General features: G+C 53.3%; 6 protein-coding genes across 6 annotated transcripts; 2 read left to right on the top strand and 4 right to left on the bottom strand.

The window, feature by feature from the left end:
• Nucleotides 1-1,535: 1,535 nt before the first annotated feature.
• Nucleotides 1,536-3,068, bottom strand: G647_02926 (uncharacterized protein; the record flags this gene model as incomplete). Its single annotated transcript, XM_008727272.1, has 3 exons — nt 1,536-2,209; nt 2,258-2,894; nt 2,964-3,068. 3 exons carry the CDS (start codon nt 3,066-3,068, stop codon nt 1,536-1,538), a joined length of 1,416 nt encoding a protein of 471 aa, XP_008725494.1.
• A 1,009-nt stretch (nt 3,069-4,077) lies between these two features.
• G647_02925 (uncharacterized protein) lies at nt 4,078-5,853 on the bottom strand (the record flags this gene model as incomplete). Its single annotated transcript, XM_008727271.1, has 1 exon — nt 4,078-5,853. One exon carries the CDS (start codon nt 5,851-5,853, stop codon nt 4,078-4,080), a length of 1,776 nt encoding a protein of 591 aa, XP_008725493.1.
• Nucleotides 5,854-7,161: 1,308 nt separating this feature from the next.
• Nucleotides 7,162-8,079, top strand: G647_02924 (polyubiquitin; the record flags this gene model as incomplete). Its single annotated transcript, XM_008727270.1, has 1 exon — nt 7,162-8,079. The coding sequence occupies one exon, from the start codon at nt 7,162-7,164 to the stop codon at nt 8,077-8,079; it is 918 nt and encodes a 305-aa protein (XP_008725492.1).
• Nucleotides 8,080-8,513: 434 nt separating this feature from the next.
• Nucleotides 8,514-11,024, top strand: G647_02923 (uncharacterized protein; the record flags this gene model as incomplete). The annotated part of the gene is made up of 2 exons (XM_008727269.1): nt 8,514-9,311; nt 9,363-11,024. The coding sequence occupies 2 exons, from the start codon at nt 8,514-8,516 to the stop codon at nt 11,022-11,024; spliced, it is 2,460 nt and encodes an 819-aa protein (XP_008725491.1).
• A 537-nt stretch (nt 11,025-11,561) lies between these two features.
• G647_02922 (3-demethylubiquinone-9 3-O-methyltransferase) lies at nt 11,562-12,266 on the bottom strand (the record flags this gene model as incomplete). The annotated part of the gene is made up of 1 exon (XM_008727268.1): nt 11,562-12,266. One exon carries the CDS (start codon nt 12,264-12,266, stop codon nt 11,562-11,564), a length of 705 nt encoding a protein of 234 aa, XP_008725490.1.
• A 2,789-nt stretch (nt 12,267-15,055) lies between these two features.
• Nucleotides 15,056-18,497, bottom strand: G647_02921 (potassium/sodium efflux P-type ATPase, fungal-type; the record flags this gene model as incomplete). Its single annotated transcript, XM_008727267.1, has 2 exons — nt 15,056-18,220; nt 18,273-18,497. 2 exons carry the CDS (start codon nt 18,495-18,497, stop codon nt 15,056-15,058), a joined length of 3,390 nt encoding a protein of 1,129 aa, XP_008725489.1.
• Between the last annotated feature and the right edge of the window lie 1,610 nt (nt 18,498-20,107).

Below are 20,107 nucleotides of genomic sequence, written 5' to 3'. Positions count from 1 at the left end.
CCTCTCCCTCCCCACTCCCCCTGACTCTTCCTCCCCGAACGGTAATTAGTCGGTGGTCGGCACCCAACCTCGCGTTGCTTTCCTGATGCCGGCATCATCAGATCAGCGCGAACTACAGTAACAGTAACTAGTTACAGTTTGCACGGAGTAATCTTACTACCAGGTAAGTACCTTTAGGTACCTACCCATGACTACTCCGTACTCCGTACTCGTACTAAAGTACGCTACGGCGTAATTAAGTAGCTACGAAGCACACTTGTACATCTGTACATCCGGACCGGGTACATACTCGTAATGTAAATACAGTAGCGCCAGGCCTCCAACCCGCCCCTTTCCTGCCGACCTTTCCTGAGCCTCAGATATCCCCGCTGCCCGGAAATCAACCAAGCGGGGCGAGGAGGCGAGGAGGCAAGCTTCATGACCCGGCTTGGGGCCCATGAGCTTACTGTAGGCTTACCCAACTACTGTACGGAGTACTCCGTACTGTAACTCCTTGCGCTGTTGTTGCGGCGCTGGGCATGCTCGATACTCATACTGTAAGTAAGGCCCGCCGCTCCGCTGCTTGGTACTATGTAATTTCAAGGTACAGTACTTAGCCTCGTGGGTGCCTTGGGCCTTGCATGCATGCATGCATACTCCGTACTCCGTACGGAGTACTGGCTATGCCCTTTCGGAGGTTACGCCCTGTGGGGGACTCACTCCTTACTCCGTACCCAGTACTTGTACTCCGTACAGTGGTGCTAATCAAGTACTTTCGGGTACTGTACTCCGTACTATACGACGCGTGGAATACTCCGTATGCAGAACCGTTTTCACTCACTTGCATGGGAGCGCGTCATCCACTTACTTGCATTTAGTGGAATACGAGTACGGGCTGGCCGAAAGAGAATATCGAGTACGTATGTCCGCAGTAGTACATAGTTCGGGAGAATGTCTCCCGAGATTCATTTGCAATACGTGTTTATCGCAAAGATAAGTTCCATCTCGCCTCGTCATTCTGCATGCTATCAAGTCAAAGCTTTTGCGGAGTCCCAAAGTGTGCGCATGCAGCACGCCCAAGCTCAGAGCACATCCAGATGGTCTGGCCGAATACGCGAAATATAACCGTTGGCTTGCGTGAGCCGAACCGCAATATACCCAACACTTTATCGACGGCCGAGGACGCGTGCCCCATACGTCAATTCCATCATGTAACTCAGAACTATTTCCTCGCAGCCCTACTCGAGTCCCGACTGTCCCGATTAGTTGGATTTTCCGTCGTGTGGTCGAGAGCATCTGCCGCTTTCTTGCCTTGAAGCGCATCGATGCGGGTCCATGGCTACTGTCCTCAAACAACTTCGACCATTCGAACGACTCGATTAGGACAGATTAGTCTGCCTGTCGTTCAGGCTGCGGGAACCTGCATCCCATTCTTCCAGTTGTTTTCGATTGGATCGTCCGGAGATTGGTAAGCCGAACCGAACACGAAGCTTGCTTGTTCTTTGCACTCATTCCTTTCAATCGTCCTCTGCGGACTTGCCGTCTTGGACCGGTTTTCAATCCTTGCGCAACGGTAGGATGGTGCTCCCGTTCGACTTGGGCTCAATCGGCTGGACCTTCCCAGCCACGATGCCTTCGAGTCTGCTAGTAATCTTCGCGAAGAACGGTTCCAAATTCAGATTCCAGAAGTAGCTGGCGACTCCAACACAGACACTCATAACCACGGTCGCTAGAAAGCGCTGGAAGGAACCTGGTAATGGATACCGCTCAACAAGTATCGCATGCCCGTCCTCCCCTTGGCCACTCAGAATTACCTTTGATTGACCGAGGTGCAATATCCAGGCAAAAATGGTCCGCAAGACCATTCCGTGAAGAAGATAGATGGCAAAACTGACCCTTCCGAGCCATAAGAGTGGTGGACGAGAAAGCATCCAGCGGGCATGGGGCGAAATAATAATACCGGCAACCAGCAAAATGCCACCAAGCGAGCCATAGATGCGCTCGATGGCGCCGAGTGTGTTGTTCGGGAAATAACTTGTTGCAAAGTCTCTCAGCCAGATAGACCAGGAGGCAGATTCGGCATAAGAACCAGGATACGACATGAGAAAGAGCGACAGAAAAATCACCGGTGGGGACAAGTAAGGCGAGTAAGGGGCTAACGCCACGGGGATATTGGACAGGCTGAGTTCGCCCAAGGTGATGCCGAGAAAGCAGCAGAGACCAGTCCAGGCTGCTTAATGTTAGTCAGGATTGTGGACCAGGGTAGGGCTTCACTTACGGTCCCCAATTATGCGGCTCCAGTTCAATGACCAATATGCCAGGAGGAACAGTGTCGTCGTGCGCCAGCTCGGGGTCATGGTTGCCACAAGTGATAGGGCGCTAATGATCATGATACTGCCCTGCAGCAAATAGACAAGAGCCCACTGAGGTTGGTCGTACGGATTCTGGTCGCCGAACATCCACGTCGCGGCGAGACCGTGAAACAGGTCGACGAATGCTGAAGACCAACTCGAACTGGGTGCAGGGGTATTTTCATGCAGCCAGTACGCATCGCTCTGGGCAGACATTGAATAAAGACCAAAATTGCAGATGAGCCAGCTGATGATCGTGGCAGTGGTGGCTGGAAGCACAAGCCGGAAGATGCGGCTGAACGATGAAGATGCCAATTTCTGCAGAGCTTTGTCGACTTCACCAGATCTGACGAGCTGAAGTGGCTTCAAGGCGTTGACGAAGCCCATCAGGATGAAAAATATGGCTACCCATGAATGGCCGCTGGCGACCAGGCGGAAGATCGGTCGTTGAAAAAGATACGGCGTACTGCTGGAAGGGGCGCAACATGGTGGAATTAATATTCGCGCATAGCAGATAACAACGTGTGATGAGACGACGAAAACTGCTGCAATCCCTCGCAAACCCTGTGGTTCTGTGTCAATGAAGTTGGCTTCAACGTCGGCGAAGTGGGCCATCAGAAATCAGACACCTACATCTGCCCAGCCCGTTTCTTTCATCACACGCTCCTTGACGTCGGGTGGAATTCTAGATGGGCTCAGCCGCTGGAGGCCGCGGCGGGCTCTTTCCATGATGTTCATGTTTGGTCGTGGACATAGCATAGCAGTTGAGGACGCAGAACCATCATACCTTCACTTCCACGAAAGGGAGGTTGTGGCGGCAGAGGTCGGGGTCGTGTTCAGCCTCAAACGTGAGATGTCCAAGTTAGCCCTGAGAAAACGGGCGGCGAAGAGCAGTCGACAATCCTTGCATGTTTGATCGGCCGGCCGAGGGACTCGGGTCTTCGAGGAAGGCGGCCACCGCTCTGAGCTGCCCAACGAGAAAGCGTCGTCGCTGTGGGCAAGAGGAACCACAGCGGCTGGTGCCTTGATCTGACGAGACGTTCAGCCATTCCTCACCATTCAGATGATGCCATTGTCAAATCGAATTCAGCCCCTTGCCGCAGGAGTGATGGGTGCCTCTTGGCCCTGGCATTGGGGTCTAGGCGAGAATTTAGCTAAAGCAGCCCAAGCCGAAAGCCCCAAAGATGCGCCCAGGCCCGAAGCTCCCGTCCATTTTCCCGGCGGTCAGAGCTTTCTCACATTTAAGACGCGACTGCATCTGACAAGAAAAAGTACCTAGATGCTCTCATTGAAAACCGCACTCAATAGGACAGCGAGTCTATGTCTTCCACTCACCTATTGACTGCACGCCCGAGCTCAGCGGCCATTGGGGACGCGTCCTTCTTGCCATCACGAGGGATGGGCGTCAAAGCGACTTTTGGTGAAACTCCAAAGCGGATTCTCTGACATGTGGGCCATGCTTATCACCAAATTCCAAGACATCCGTCTGCTCTGTTTACTGTACGGATCGAGGAGGTGGAAGTTGTGGTGTTACTATGTAAAGAGCATACAAAGCCAAGTCACACAACCCTATCAATCCAGGCTCTTGGGTAAGCATCTTCGTACATGTGTTACTTTGCTTGCGGTACATCGATCAGATCCAATCATGCCGCTCAAGACAAGATTTTACAAACAGATTTCAAAGGACTAAACCACGAGAGCCATCTCTCCTCAACCCGAGCACACGGTTCCCTCAATTACTGGCCGCTTAGGTGAAGATCGCCCTCTCAAATGCAGCAACATCGCCTCCCGCAACCATCACAGCCTTCTTTGCCGCCTCGCTCAACTTCTTCCTTTTGTCTCTCGCCTCCTGCTCTCTTCTAGCCCTTGTCTTGGAACTACCACTGGGCGCCACATCATTCAGCAGCTTTGACGCGTCTTTGGGCGTGAAATTGACGAAATCAATCACCGCGCCGCCACCTGTCGGGGTCTTGGGTGCTTTGGGTGTTCGAGGAGGTCGCGATGACGATCTGGCTCGTTCCGTTGGGAAGGGTTCTTGTGCAGAGGCGTCCTTGATCGGCCCTGGTTTGTGGATGGATTTCCGACGACTCTGACTGTAGTCGGTTACACTGCGGTTTGGTGAACGCCGAGGATTGCGGCGCGGACTGATCGTGGCTGGGGATACTGGCGGCGAGGGTGACCGGGACGGTGACCTCCGTTGTTTGCGGGGAGTGCTGAATGGAGACAAGCCAGAAAATATCCGCGTTGGAGGTGGTGGAAGAGGCGGGTATGAACACATCGAACTGGGTGCTGTTGTTGTTGCAGGGTATGGTACTGCAACACCAATGGTCGCGCAAGCCGGTGGCAGAAAATGCTGCGGCTCGTATAGTACTGCTTGGCTCATCTGTTCCAGCTCGGGGTATTGTATTCCCAGTCCTGTCGCTGGCTTGTCGTTTCGCTGATGCAGGATTGGGTGAGGCATCCGCTGCGGAGTTGGAGCTGCTAGTGCAGGGTAAGTCTCCTCCGGTGCCAATGATGGGAGAGGCGGATGAGCAGTAGCCATCATCGGCGGCGAAAAGTAAGGCTGTGAAGATTGCACACTGAGACTGGTGTTCGAGGTATGTGTCCTTGCCGCTTGCGAGTGGATCGAACTGTTTGATGATGGCATGCTCGCACTTATCGGGGATGGCATTGAGCTTAGCGCATGTGCGGTGAGACGATCCTGGCAGTCGTGATTGAAACCATGATGGTCTTCCCGAGGCTTCTCATATTGCGGACTGAGCAGCAGAGGGTCGATGGCGCCCGCTCCCGCGTATGCTGTCACACCATATGTACCAACATAACCTGGAGCCAGACTGTTGACACTCTGATTATGCGCCATTATGGCAGCATTCATGTTGCGCGCCAATTGCGCCTCTGCCCCTTGCTTTCCTGGATTTGACTGCGCTTGGAAATGACGATCATGAGGCAAGCGCAAGTGGAAATCTTGGAATTCCTGCTGCCAGTTGCTCGTATCGGCATGGCCGGGCCGAGGTGAAATTGGTAATTGCGCATACATTGGGCTTGGGGACAGAGTGGTTTCGCGAGAGAACGGAGGCCGTACGTATGTCGTTGGGTCATATCCATCAGCGGTGGGCGAGGTTACGAATCTCTTTGTGCGACTGGGTGAGGTGATTTCAAGTGGCGACACTGGCCCAAGCGCACGGTGAAGGTGATGATTGAGGTTGTTCATTGTTTGTATGGGCTCTGCTCTCTTTGTGTCGTGTCTCCGAGTTTTTTCCACAGTCAATTTGGGAGGCTGCTGCCTTTGCTTCAGACACCAGACGCCTTGTCGCCACGGCTGAGGTGAGTGCCCGCTCTTCGTTGCAGAGGTATCCAGAGTCGGGAGTTTGAATTCGTCCTGGTTGAAGGCATCATTGAAGAGGTCTTGGAATTCGTCGAATGGGGCTTTGGTATCCTCATCGCTACCGTCATGTCGGTACATATCCTCGTTGAAGAAGTCATCAAAGGAGCTGCCTTCATCGGCGACTGTTGGGTAGAACATCTTCAAGCTTGTTGTGGTCGGGTGCGAAGAGCAATTAGGCGGATCTGCTCGAGACGAGGTCAACATGGACAGACACCGTGGACAAGCAAGCTTGACCCAAGGGGCCGTCATCAAGAATGAGATGTATGAATTCCATTGAGGTAAAGTAAACAAAATTTCCTTGTCGCCCGGGAACACAGCAACGAGGGCCAGATGATTCAGGAATGCCTTGAGCGAAATTCGTGGTATCGTGCTGGTCCGAGCGCCGCCAACGTCCTTGTCTTGGCGATGGGACCAGTAGCCATGCCTGCGTACACGTGATATATCCAACAATCCATTGTGACAATTCCTAACTGATGTGCGTGTAGGTCCTAGTTTGACAAGAAAGGCAACAGTTGAGATAGTGGCAGGTCTCGGGGTATACTGTTGTATCTTGCACAGGCCAACGGGACTCTGGATCACCAATCAGACTTTCAACTTGGACGGTAGCATTGGCTCTTCTTGTGTGAAGGCGTATATTCAATCGCTAAACAGTATGGACGGAAGAACGACGAGCACAGCGAGGCTGTCGGCCGGAGCAGAGCTGAGTCATGTCGACGGGCCTTGGTGCCACGCACGTCATCAGGCTGACTTTGTGGGGGAGGCAAACTGTCCCAGTTCAAGGTTCCCGGCCCATGATGCTGGGCCGCTCATCTGTCATCAAAGCGAGTTGCTTGAGGACAATTTTGATAACGGATGTGCACAGCTGCAAGGGAATGAGGTTCCTTGCTGGAGAGTCCTCGCACCTTATCTCGTACAGGAAGTCGAGACTGTTGAGCACGGCATCAAAGTGGGGGTTTGAGGGGAACGGGAAGGAGATGAGCGCCGTAGTCGGAGGTAAGTGCTCACGTGGCCTACAAAGACAAGCATCAGTAAGCCGCAACTTCAATCTTCGCGATGAAAATATCGTCGAGGGTGATTCAATTTTCTTCAGGTGAAGCGCGTGAAGAGCAGAAAGAACGAAAAGAAATGGGTGAATGAATAATGATTTCCTGGTGACAGTCGGAGGCTTCCGCTGCCTTCTGGCTGATACTAGCGGGTTACGGCCTCGAATTCTGATTGGCCCGGCCACTGCGGGCGCCACTCCAACTGCGCTTGCCACCTTGTCACTGCCTGCCTGCCGCCCTCGGACCATTCATAACTACTTAAGCAAGCCTTCTCGATCTGCATCTCTTCCTTTCCTTCTTACCACCACAACACTCTCAAACCATCCAAGACTCACAAGTCTTTCTCGATCTTTCCATCCCATCAAGCCATACATCGATCACTACATCCTTTACTCCCGCCAGTATGCAGATTTTCGTGAAGACCCTGACTGGCAAGACCATCACTCTTGAGGTCGAGTCCAGCGACACCATCGACAATGTCAAGAGCAAGATCCAGGACAAGGAGGGCATTCCTCCTGACCAGCAGCGCCTCATCTTCGCTGGTAAACAGCTCGAGGATGGCCGTACCCTGAGCGACTACAACATCCAAAAGGAGTCAACCCTGCACCTGGTCCTCCGTCTTCGCGGCGGTATGCAAATCTTCGTGAAGACCCTCACCGGCAAGACGATCACTCTCGAGGTTGAGTCCAGTGACACCATCGACAACGTCAAGAGCAAGATTCAAGACAAGGAAGGCATTCCTCCGGATCAGCAACGTCTCATCTTTGCCGGAAAGCAACTCGAGGATGGTCGCACCCTTTCCGACTACAACATCCAGAAGGAATCTACTCTCCATCTCGTCCTCCGTCTCCGTGGTGGTATGCAAATTTTTGTCAAAACCCTGACTGGCAAGACGATCACACTCGAAGTTGAATCTTCAGACACAATCGACAACGTCAAGTCGAAGATCCAGGACAAGGAGGGCATCCCACCGGACCAACAACGATTGATCTTCGCTGGCAAGCAGCTTGAGGACGGCCGAACACTCTCAGACTACAACATCCAGAAGGAATCCACTCTCCATCTCGTTCTCAGATTGCGTGGTGGCATGCAGATTTTTGTCAAGACCCTGACCGGCAAGACTATTACGCTGGAAGTCGAGAGCTCAGATACCATCGACAACGTCAAATCCAAGATCCAGGACAAGGAGGGTATCCCACCCGACCAGCAGAGACTGATCTTTGCCGGCAAGCAGCTTGAAGATGGCCGGACGCTATCTGACTACAACATTCAGAAGGAGAGCACCTTGCACTTGGTGCTGAGACTGCGTGGTGGTCAGTAAACGGTGGTGGCGGATCCTGAATTGATGATTCACGTGGCGTTTGACATGGCGGGTTATTGGCATCGGTGACACGAACAGGGGCATTTTCATGATAGGGCAGCGAAAGAGCATTGCTCACGTTGGCTTTGAATGCCAAGCATGCGAGAGGTAGCATTAAGCAGAATACACACCCTTTCTCCCTCTCAATTATCCTCTCCTGTAGAGACCGCCTTGGAAAATTGCTGTATTCACAATGCCTATTGGAAGGTTCGAGACATGCCCTCTAGAACCGATTTAGTGACTTGCCACTGTTCCTGTGACGGTATCGAAAAACTGCCTTGTGTGCTGCGTCGGCTTTCGTTGTTGCTCAACCCTCCATTTCTTTCTCATTTACGTCTTATCTGTATTAACCGCAGATTTCTTACTGCAAGACATTAAGCCATGCGCTTACGATAATGCCGGACTATTTCTTTCACGTGGCTATTGAACTGTTTACTGAGTCGTCGTTTAATCCCAAGCAGACCGAAGACCTGACTCCTCCGAGCGTGTTGCCTTTCTTCAAGGCGTTGAGACCTTTTCGGAATACCCCAGGACGACGTCGATCGAGGGATCATTCGTTCGACCAAAGACGAGACTCACCTCTGAATTCTGGTCGCTCCCAGATCTCAGCGAAGCCTGAACAACCTCACCTTGAGATCCCCCATTCTGATTCCAAAGACCACCGATTGGACAACATTGTCCTCGAAGGCGCAGACATGTCGACCCAGCCAGAAGGCGTTGTGGAGGTTGGTAAAGAGGAGAACATAATCGAAAAAGGCATCGGAAGTGCGATATCTGGACATCACATGAAGGGCCGGTTTGAGGCTGTAAATGGTAACGATGGAGCGGAGGGCTGGGGTATTGTGCATCTCTACAGGGACTCAGAAGAGACAGCAGGGTTGTACAAGGACTCGGCATACAGGTCTAGTGATCTTTGGAGCGATGGGGTGCGCAACGCACCGTCGGCGAGGCCTCACCCTCCTCCGAGGGATGAAGAGTGCACGACCCTCTGTATACTGGCCGTTCCCTCCTATATGACCCCTTCAGACTTCCTGTCCTGGGTTGGTGAGAGCACAAGAAACGAAGTTAGCCACTTCCGAATGGTGCGGACATCTAGAGCAAACCGATATATGGTTTTGATGAAATTCAAGAATGGGAAACGGGCAAGAGAGTGGCAATATGAGTGGAATGGAAAGGTCTTCAATAGCATGGAGGTGAGTGCTCTGTATGTGAGTCGGTTTTGAGCTGAAACTGACACTTCTTAGCCAGAAACATGCCATGTCGTCTTTCTCAAGTCCGTGGAACTGATTCAGACTTCATCGCTGGAACAGAACAGTGGACTGAGCTCCCCCACAACAAGCTATCCTCGCATGTCGAACGATCCTTTCATTCCAGCCTCAGCGACCACCAAACCTCTAGCTCCTCGGACGCCATCTCTCGTTGAACTTCCCACTTGCCCTGTTTGCCTTGAGAGAATGGACGAGACTACTGGCTTGTTGACAATACCCTGTCAACATGTCTTCCACTGTACATGTCTCGAGAAATGGAGTGGTGGTGGATGCCCTGTTTGTCGGTACACTCACGATGACTTCTCTTCGCGGCTCACCCTATCCAAATCGAAGAGCAAGACCTCTGCTGGTGACTACGAAGCCTATGATGGACCGTTGGAGTGCGAAGTCTGTCATGCCGACACAAGCTTATGGCAATGCTTGATATGCGGCAAAATTGGCTGTGGCAGGTATGAAGGCAAACACGCCTATGCACATTTTGAAGAGACCGGCCACACATTCAGCATGGAACTGGAGAGCAAGAGGGTTTGGGATTACATTGGTGATGCTTACGTACATCGCATCATTCAAGACGCCGCGCAACCCGGTGAAAAGTTAGTTGAGCTACCAGGCCGACGGCGTGAGCCCACTGCTCTTCAAGGGCAGGAGGACATTGAGATGGCCAAGTTGGACAACATTGCTTTGGAGTATACCCATCTGCTCACCAGTCAATTGGAAAGTCAAAGGACATACTTCGAAGAGGTGGTGCAGCGAGCCGTTGACAAGGCGTCTGTTGCGACGAAGCAAGCCGAGCGTGCGGTAGAAGAGAGTCGATTAGCCACTGAGAGACTCCAAGCTCTCGAGAGCGAGCATGACCTTGTTGCCAAAGGACTTGTCCCGGACCTTGAGAGAGAAAAGGCACGTCTTGAAAAACGCAGCACCAAGTTCGAAGAGATGGCCCGCACCATGAGTCAGAAATTCCAAGAAGAACAAGCCATCTCACGATCGCTGATGGAGCGTATGGAGCACCATCAAACCTTCCAGACGAAGGAGATCCAGAGGCTGGAGGAGACGATACAGCGACTGGAGGAAGAAAATGTTACCAAAGATCTCTTGATGGAAGGGCTAAGAGAGGAACACCGTGATGCGATGATGCAGATCTCTGCCCAGCGGAAGCTACAGGAGATGGTGGCAAACGGAGAATTAGAACCGGAAGACCTTGAAGGTGCGGTCATAGAGGCTGGGCCAGCAGCAGTGAAGAAGACCTTACCTGTGAGAGGACGGCGGAGAGCAGCGAATACGCCAGGCCACGGTCCGGGACCATCAAGTCAGCCTCAGACAAGTACCTCAACTGCTCCACCACCACCCTCCAGCGATGAGCTCGACAAAGCAAACGCTTCCCTTCTGAACACCATCTTCGGGTCTACCTCTCACGGCAAGGACTGGGATGACGACAAAGTTAAGGAGATCCTCAGCGGGTGCCGAGCCAAATTGATAAGTGAAGGGCTTCTTGTTCCATCCACTACGACGCCACCGGCTATGCAGATCGACACTGAAGGCAGTAGTGATGCCGAGCTTGATGGTGAGCCGACTGGCGGAGGCAAGTCAAAGACAACAACAAAGAAGAAGAGAGGCGGCAAGAGAGCAGGGAGGAGGTGAATTGGAAATGGCCAACATTCTGCTGAGTTTGTCGACGACTCCAGCTGGTCACCTGAATGGGGAGTCATTGGAAGGCTCTAGGAAGATATGATGCCTCCCTTCCAGATATGGGACGGTCGTGGTACATGCATTGATACCCTTCTTTGTGTAGCGTGAGTTGAGCTCGAGCGAGTTTCGTCCTTTTATGCAGTGAGGCATATCATGAGTCCTCATCCTAACTCTATACTTCTACATTCGACCTTTTGTCGATTCGTACCCTGTATTAGTACAATGTTGAGACAATGTATGACAGTGTCTTCTTGGACCCATCCTGGCTTGTCGTACCATGGCCACCATGAGCCACATAACAGTCCTGCCCTCTGGCCACTCTGAAGACTGCCACAGCTCAGTTTGGCGGAAAGACCGATAGCCCCGATCCGCGCGGCAGGAACCATGTGTATCGCCTCCGTACGCTTGATAACAGAGCGGAGGACCTTAGAGCGTCAACAACATGGTTCTCACCTATTGTAGCGCTCACTCTGACCAATTTTGAGCCCGTCACTCCAATTTCTGGACCCCGAAGAAGTAATTCCCAAAGTCTTCACTTCGCGTCACATTCTTCCAGCCCACACCAGGGAGATAGACCACGCCTTGTGTGACGAAACTGCCCCACCGCCCCGGCGCGCGCCCACTTTCGAAATACTGCCGCAATTCACTCGGGTTGATGTATTTGTTCCAGTCGTGCGTGCCCCTCGGCACGACGCCTATCACCGGCGCCTCGGCAATCAACTTCGTCGTAAGGTAGGCGATCGGGTGGCGCGAGATGGTGCTACCAATCAGCCACCCCCCGGGCTTTAAGTGAGGAATCGCGGTCTCGAGGAACGACGCAGGTGAATCGATGTGCTCGAGCACTTCGAACACGGTGATTATATCGTATTGTCGCCCATTGGGGGGTGGGGACTCGGGGCTGCCGGAGGAGAGGGGGAGGTCTTCAATCGCACAGTTCAGATATTCTAATTTGGCGGATTGTGAGAGGATCGGATCGCTGCGGGCGTGCGATTTCGCGACCGCGATCACGTCCGGCGTGGGGTCGATTGCCGTTACTCGCGCGGTATGGGGGAGCCGGGCGGCTGAGGAGGCGAAGATGCCCCCACCGCAGCCTATGTCGAGGTAGGTGTATTTCTGCGTGTCGGCGTCTGGAGGTGTGCTGGAAGAGGACCGCCGGAGACAGGACTTGATGAAGTCATGGCGGAGGGGGTTCATTAGGTGAAGGAGGCGAGAGGGGCCGTACGGATCCCACCATGATGAGGCTAGGCGGGAGAAATGGGAGACTTCGGAGGGAGAGACGGAGGACGAGGAGGAGGAGGACAACGACGACTGCACTGGCGAGTCCGCTGTAGTAGTGGTAGTGTGGTGTCGAGTCGGCCGTAGACAGCGTTGTCGTCTTACGCAACTCGTCAAAGTCGGTCTCTGGGTCCTGAATGGAAGGGCTGAGGGATTTATCGCACGTCCTCGCAGGGCTGCCGGCGAGATATTCTCCGCGATGAAGGAGGCATGTCGAGCGGCGCCTTGAAAGCCATGCGAAGCCATCAGCAATGTCTTCATCAAGGGCTCAGGCAGTTGCAGCTGCCCAGTTGTCACCGTATCGTCTGCATACTGGTTGTGTCGTAGCTGCGCATCGCCCGATTTACCCTGAGACTCTCACACCCGTAGATCTGCTAAGTGTCTGCTGGAAATGCGAGTGGGAGGTTTGAGCTGAATTGAACGATTCGTTTCATTGAGCGCTACCGGGACAACTTCGGGGGTTTTGAGTTGCGAAGCTTCACCCGATTTTGGAAACTGAATTACGGGCGGTTAGTAACTCGTACTCGGTCCGCTGAGCAGAAAAGCATGTATTATACTCCGTATGTTCTGCTCTTTTGAAATATCTCGCCGATTCCGATATCCTTGGTCATCCAAGACAAACGAAAATCCATCAATCGTTTGCCCTCACTATCCTTCCTACGACCAAGCCAGAGAAAGAATGAGTCTCGACTTGTCCTTACCTTCATGACCTTGAAGGCCGCACGCCTCGTGCGACGCCTCATCGGTAGTTGAAAGCTAGAAAGATTCACTCATAGCCTCGGATTACCATTTCTGGAAGATGCTGGGTACCCGGCGTACGAACCCATTGAGGTGTCCAAAAGATCAATGATTCAAGAGTCGATGACACTTCAGTGTTAGCTAAAGAAACAGGGTTCGTCGTGGACTCTCGCTAACGAGCAGGGGTGTCTGTATCGCCGCATCCCTGAGACTGCTCAGTCTCTCGTGTTAGATTGCACGGAGAAGAATCATCAGGCTGACGGACGTCGGGTGCGCAGTGTCTGTCACGGCTCCCCAAGCCACCTCAGACAAGGCATGAAGACGATGTTACCCCAGAAAGTTTACTCTCGGCATAGAGATCTCTGCAGCAGCATCCTAAAGCAGATCCCGGCGCCATCCATATGGGTTGAGGAAGGCGCGAAGTCTCCTACTTGCGTCGACGATACGAGTTTCTTGTGAAGACGAGAATCTAGAACAGTACGCGAGCCTGACTGTGTACGAGTTCGACGCAGCCATGCAGTACAACATCCAATGAGCAGTAGCTTCGCAGAGGATTCGCCAATCGGCGTCGAGAGATCCAGACATCTGGCCATTCGCCAATGTCTGTCAGCATGCAGCTTCGCCAATTTCATTGTCGACGACACGAAACCGTGCATCTACTTACACAACAGATAGCACCGAGAAGTTGTTGGTGGGTCGACTCGGCGCGATATATGTTTGTCTGTCCTGTCAGGTTCTCATATACCTCAATACCTCCCACACAAAACCATGGTTTTATTTCGTAAAATTCAACTCACGACCCCAGTCGAGACGCCCTGAACACCATCGGTCCCAACCTGAATTTCTGTGTTCTTTGCCTCCAAGCTCAACACTGCTGAGAGCCAACATACCGAAGGCTAGATACCCTGGAAGTTAGTCCTGGTAAGTTCTTCTTCCAATCTGGCACCAGCAAACATGACCACGAGGGCCTTGCTCTCTTCTCTCTCGTATTCTTGTCCGTTCCGTGTCTCGGCCACTCTTGGCTGCGTGAGTACGAGAACCCAGTCACGAGGGGAAGCCCAACATGCAAAGACATGGCTGGAAAGATAAAAGGGTCATGTATCCTTCCCTCTTTCGCTGTCACCTCTCTCTCTCTCTCTCTCTCTCTCTCTCTCTCTCTCTCTCTCTCTCTCTCTCTCTCTCTCTTCTCAACGTACTCGTCCCCACCCCTTCTACGTACATTTGAAATTCCACCCGCCTGAGGCCAACAGAGAACAATGGCCTGTCCCTTGTCCCAAACATACAACGACCTAGGGTGCGGAGTGATCCGCTGCTGTGACGAGGTCAGCTGTGTCGTCAACGTCTCGGGGCCCTGCGTCTGTGCAACCTACTACGAATCCATCGAGCACGGGGTATTCAACTACTCCTTCATCGCCAACTGCGATTACGATAGCGTGACGGGCACGTCGTTGGGAGCAGCATGTTTTACCACGTTCGGCACTCTCAGTCAAGAGCCTTACTCATGCTACTGTCGACCACAGACCAGTGGGGACGTCGGCAGCCTGGGCGATCAGGAGGAGGGCAACTCAATCTTTCCCTGGAGTGGTGGGTGTGGCCGTTTCGGTGATGCCTCGGTGGGCGATACGTCCATAGCGACGACGACGACAACTCCTGGGACAACGACTTCCACGGACGCGCCTGCCTCCTCGACCGGTTCAGCATCGAATCTGGCGATACGACGGGCGGACTTTGGTCCCGCGTTTGAGTTGTGCATTTTGTTCTTCGTTTTAGTGGGTGCTGTGAGACGAGTGGTGTAGAGAAGACGTGCTCGCTCACAATCGCTCCGAACGTGTGGCTATCCTTGGACGAATGCAAACCGCTTTCCGTTGCGCCTGTCCACCTGACAAGAGGCTGAAAAGCGCTACTGTATGGCACACCTTTTGAATGCATTCTACATTTACACACAGTACATTACACACGGTTATTCAAATCTATACTTCCTCCCTGACCCGGGGCAGTGCACTCCCCTGTGCATGGCCGGGTCCACGCCCGTGGCCGTGTGTGGAAACATCTCCAACCTCCATGACGTTCCTCTTCTCCTCACTCTTACTCTTTGTGAAACTCCTGGCCATGGTGAAGAAGCCCTGCCTCAGGCCGAGGGCGCCGCCTTCGCGTCTCCTGGCCTTCATGCCCTCGGTCTCCTCCTTCTCGAACCATCTCATCGCTCTCTTGACGTACTTCCACGCTTCCATGCCGCTGACAAAGACAAACACGCACACGATCGCGGGCGCCCATTCCCAACTGATGCCCTTGTGTTTGAACACGCTGGTGTTCAGGCCCGGGATGTAGACGGCCGGGAAGACGGACACGGCACCCAACACGACGGACCAGAAGAGGAACTGGTTCTCCCAGATGTCGCGGAAGAAGGGGAAGCTACTGGTCGAGTGAGGGTCGATCCGGAACATGCTGCGCCGCATGGCCTTGAATTCCCACGCCGAGATGAGGATCAGCCACGTGAGTTCGGCAAAGACGGCCGCCCGGGCGCGGAACACCACGTCGCAGGACGAGTTGTAGCTGTGATTGCAGTCGTGGCCCAGGCCGTCGGGCCCAGGGCCGTAGACGATGAAGACGAACGTCATCAGGCAGCAGGTGCCCTGGATGGTGCCGTAGACAAGCATGTCGGTGATGAGTTCCAGGGTGAAGACACCGCGTCTGTTGTCATGGGGCGGCCGCTCCATCACGTCGGGAGATGCTTTTTCTCTGCCGAGACCGAAGGCGGGGAACGACGAGGTCAGCATGTTGATCCAGAGGATCTGCAGGGGTGAGAGCGGGAAGACGGAGAAGCCAGATCGATCTTGGAAGCCCAGGCCGCAGATGAGGAGGATGACCTCACCGACATTGGATGTCAGCAGATGGAGAACAAATCGTTGGATGTTGTCGAACATGCGCCGACCTTCTTCCACGGCGTTGACGATGGATGCGAAGTTGTCGTCCGTGAGCACAATGTCTGAGGCGGATTTGGCAACATCGCTTCCGTTGAGACCCATGGCTATGCCAACGTCTGCAAGTTTGAGGGACGGCGAGTCGTTCACACCGTCGCCCGTCATGGCTGCGAACTTGTTCCGGCGGTGCAAAGCTTCGATCATCCGGACTTTGGTCTCGGGTGCACAGCGGGCGACGACAAGGGGAAGGGTCGGAAGCGCGTCGATTTCCGCGTCACTCATCTTGTCGAATTCGGTGGCAGTTTTGACGATGGCGGCGGCGACCTCGGGGGACAAGGTACCCATGTTCCTTGGGATGATTCCGACTTCTTTTGCAATCGCCGTGGCTGTGGAAGGGTGATCGCCTGTCAACATGGAGACAGTGATTCCAGCGGTCGTGCAAGCCTGAACGGCGGCCTTGGTCTCCAACCGTGGTGGATCGTACAGGCCAGCCAGGCCAAGCAAGCAAAGGTCTTTCTCAACTTCGGAACGGTCAATCTTATCGTCAGAGTGTTCTTTGATTTCCATGTCTGTGAACTTCCGAGCGATGGCCAGAACTCGGAGACCTTGTTCGGCGAGGAAGGTCATTTGATCCAAAATGCTTTCCTTGAGTGCTGGTGTCATGGTCTCTTCGTGTCCACCCACGCCCACAGATGTGCAAAGATCTATGATTCTCTCAACGGCACCCTTGGTGAAGATAATGAGGTGCTCCTCGCCTGGCTTGCTGTAGACGACCGACATGCGCTTGATGGAGCTATCGAACGGATATTCCATCTTTTGCGACCAGCCGTGCTCGTCTTCGAGCGTCCTCTTGCCGTACTGGAAGCGGTGGGAGAAGACCTGTAAGGCGATTTCTGTCGGGTCACCGGTTGTCTTCCACTTCTCTTGTCCATCTTCGGTGACTTTGCGCACGGTGGCAAGGTTGCAGAGAGCGGCAGACTCGAGGAATGCTTGGAGCTCTGCGGTGACCTCAGGGCTTTCCTGGCCCTCTGTCAGAGTTTCTTCGGATGATTTTTCGGCATCTTTATGCATCTTCTCGTGGGGCACGTCGAAAGAGATGCCCGCAGTGCTTCGTTTGCGGTCAAGGGCTTCTTCTCTGGCCACACGCTCGGCTTCGTGCTCCTGGCGTGACTTCGGGGCCTTGCCTAGGATGACGGTCCCTTCTGTGGGATCTGAGGCGTTGCTGGAGTTCTCGATGCTGTAGATCCCGACTCCAGGGATCCAGGCCTTTCTAGTGACCATCTTGCCTTGCGTGAGGGTGCCAGTCTTGTCTGAGCAGATGTTTGTCACGCCTCCTAGGGCTTCCAGAGCGCTGAGTTGCCGAACTACGACCTTTCGCTTCCTCATTTGGGTCATGCCAACAACCATCGTAATGGTCAAGACCGCAATCAAGGACTCTGGGATGATAGCAATACCGGTGGAAATGGCGTAGATGGCAACTTCGTTGGTGACGTTGAAGCGGTTGACGCCGAAGACGATAATGGCGAGGATGAGCGCGCAGCCAAAGAGAATATAGGCGAGCTTGCTAAGCTTGATCTGCAGAGGCGTGCCGCCGGTGAGGCCCAAGAACTTGCGAACCCCATCATAAGTGCGTAATGCACCACCCTTCACGGGCTGCATCCGACCATATTTCTTCCTCGACATGGATCGATTGGCCGGCCGTCGTTTACCCTGCATTGAGGCCGCGATTCCTCCGATTGCGGTAGACATGCCAGTGAAGACCACAATACCTCGGCCACGTCCTTTCCTGACGGTTGAGGACGAATATGCTATGTTCAGTCGATCTCCCAGACCCAAATCTTCCTTGGGCGTACCGTGCTTCGCTTCGAATTCGACTTCTTTGGCGACTGGAAGGGCTTCGCCCGTCAAGATGGCTTCGTCACATTCCAGGTTCATGACCTCAAACATTCTCAGATCGGCGGGCACCGTGTCACCAGTCTTGATTGAGACGATATCTCCGGGAACCACTTCCGCGGACGGAATGGTCATCTCATTGCCGTCACGCATAACTGCTGCTGAAGGTGATGAGAGGGACCGGAGGGCGTCCATTTTCTTCTCGGCTTGAAACTCTTGGTAAAAGCCAATCAAGACATTGAGAACGATGACGGCGGTGATGACAGCACCTTCGACGAAATCTTCGACACCATACGAAAGTGCCATGGCAAGCACCAGCACCTGTGGAATAGTCAGCAAGCTTCAAGGCCAGACCTCCGAATTTGCAACATACCAAAATCATTGCGTTGGATATTTGTTTTCCTAAGATGGAGTACCACGAGACCCCTCCATCTCCTTCCAGCCGGTTCGGGCCATATTTCTCCTGATATCGCTGAACTTGAGCACTGCTCAGGCCCGAATCGGCATTTGTCTCGAGATGGCTAAGAATCTCATCTGGCGTAAGCAAGAATGGGTGCTTGGAATAGCTTTGTTCGGCCCTTGCACTCTTCTTGCCCATCGTGGGCGGACGATAGATATTGGTCCTGATGATTATCCACCAATGTCTCGACAGTGTACTGTGATGTCAGTAGTGGAAGTTGGATACAAGTTATAGTGGACGTATTTTGCCTGGTGGAAACCTGCCACTGCAATAAGGAAATATTTTAGGTTGTTTGAATGCCGAGAAGAAGTGGAATGCTTTCACAAGTGACACGAGCCAGGTCTTATGTAGACGGGAAGTGTAATCTGTTCGGGTGACAGACTCCGACCCACCGCACCCGTCTTGACACTTCCAAGAGTTCCGTCATTTTCTTATCCTTGGAGCCAAGAGCTGGACCACAAACGATACTCTCAACAACCACGAGTCCAGGCTTGGCAGAGGGGTGTTCGCGCCCCCGACGGTGGAAAAGTGGCGATAAAGGCACCATCACGCCCATACGCGCGGAACGGGCCAAGCCTGGGCGGAGTGGGAGTCGCTGATAAAGTTCTAGAAGGGAACTCCTCCAAGAGCGTTCAAGAGATAGGCGGAGGAATCAGACGGCAGAGTTCGTGGGCACTAGAACAAAGGAGGAGGCAAGTTCCTGGGATTGTGGCCTGAGTTGACGACAGTCAAGACCTCCGAGCTTGGCGCCAAGCCTTCGCCTAGCCCGATTTTGCCGTGCCGCCACTCGTCGGCCTCCGCGGGACTTGTGTCTCTTGGTTGTGAGATGGAGTGATGAGTGCGTGAGAATTTGGCAACGATGTTCGCAATATGGTTGTATGATGGAGTGATGGGAGCGTGAGAGTTCCGCACGATGTCCACGACCAAGTCGCTCGTATTACTGAATGTTTTGGCTCATGTCCTCCCGTTGCGGTGAGATTTCAGACACTAGCAGGCAACGAACGCCACGTATCGAGACAAATCTCTCACCTTCCGTTCGACCCGTATAGTAAGAACGGCACAGACCTGCACTCAGAGACTGAACATGTTGCTGATTGTCATCCAGTCGCCCTGTGAGTCAGCCTCGCTCCTTGTTTCTTGCACTATCAGGTTTGAGCACCTTCAATACCAGCTCGCGTTGCGGCAATTCTCTCTGCTAGAGCCCGCACGGCGAGTTCGTCCTTTTCCTCTGCGGCCAACGCTTCAGAGATACTCTCCAAAGCGACACGTCTTCTGTCCGCCGTTTGTTCAGAAGTATGGAGGATCTGAGCGATGTGTTGGGTAGATTTTTGCTCGAGTCTCCTTGCGAGTCCGTCAAGCTGTTTGTCTAGTTCTGCGATTTGAGACATTTCACGAACATGCGTGGAGATATTGAGATGCTGGAGCAGGGCGTGTGCGGCTGTGCTCCTGTCGTTGGATTCCGCTCGCGCAACAACCGTGACTGGGTCCCTCAGAGGACCATTATCGGATTCAATCAGACCGAGCTGCGCTTCCAACTCGTGCAGATCATGTCTCTGAGCCTGCAGTGTTTCCACTCTTGCAGAAAAGCGTTCGAGGGCCTCGGTAAGGGAACAGAGTCTTGCATAAATCTGGGTGGAATTCTCGGGTCAGTATAAAGAAGAAGAAGAAGAAGAAGAAGAAGAAGAAGAAGAAGAAGAAGAAGAAGAAGAAGAAGAAGAAGAAGAAGAAGAAGAAGAAGAAGAAGAAGA

The sequence above is a fragment of the Cladophialophora carrionii genome (genome assembly GCF_000365165.1).
Source record: "Cladophialophora carrionii CBS 160.54 unplaced genomic scaffold supercont1.2, whole genome shotgun sequence".
Taxonomy (NCBI): domain Eukaryota; kingdom Fungi; phylum Ascomycota; class Eurotiomycetes; order Chaetothyriales; family Herpotrichiellaceae; genus Cladophialophora; species Cladophialophora carrionii.
The sequence above is the reverse complement of the archived record's forward strand: the minus strand, read 5'-3'. Positions and strand labels throughout refer to the sequence as shown.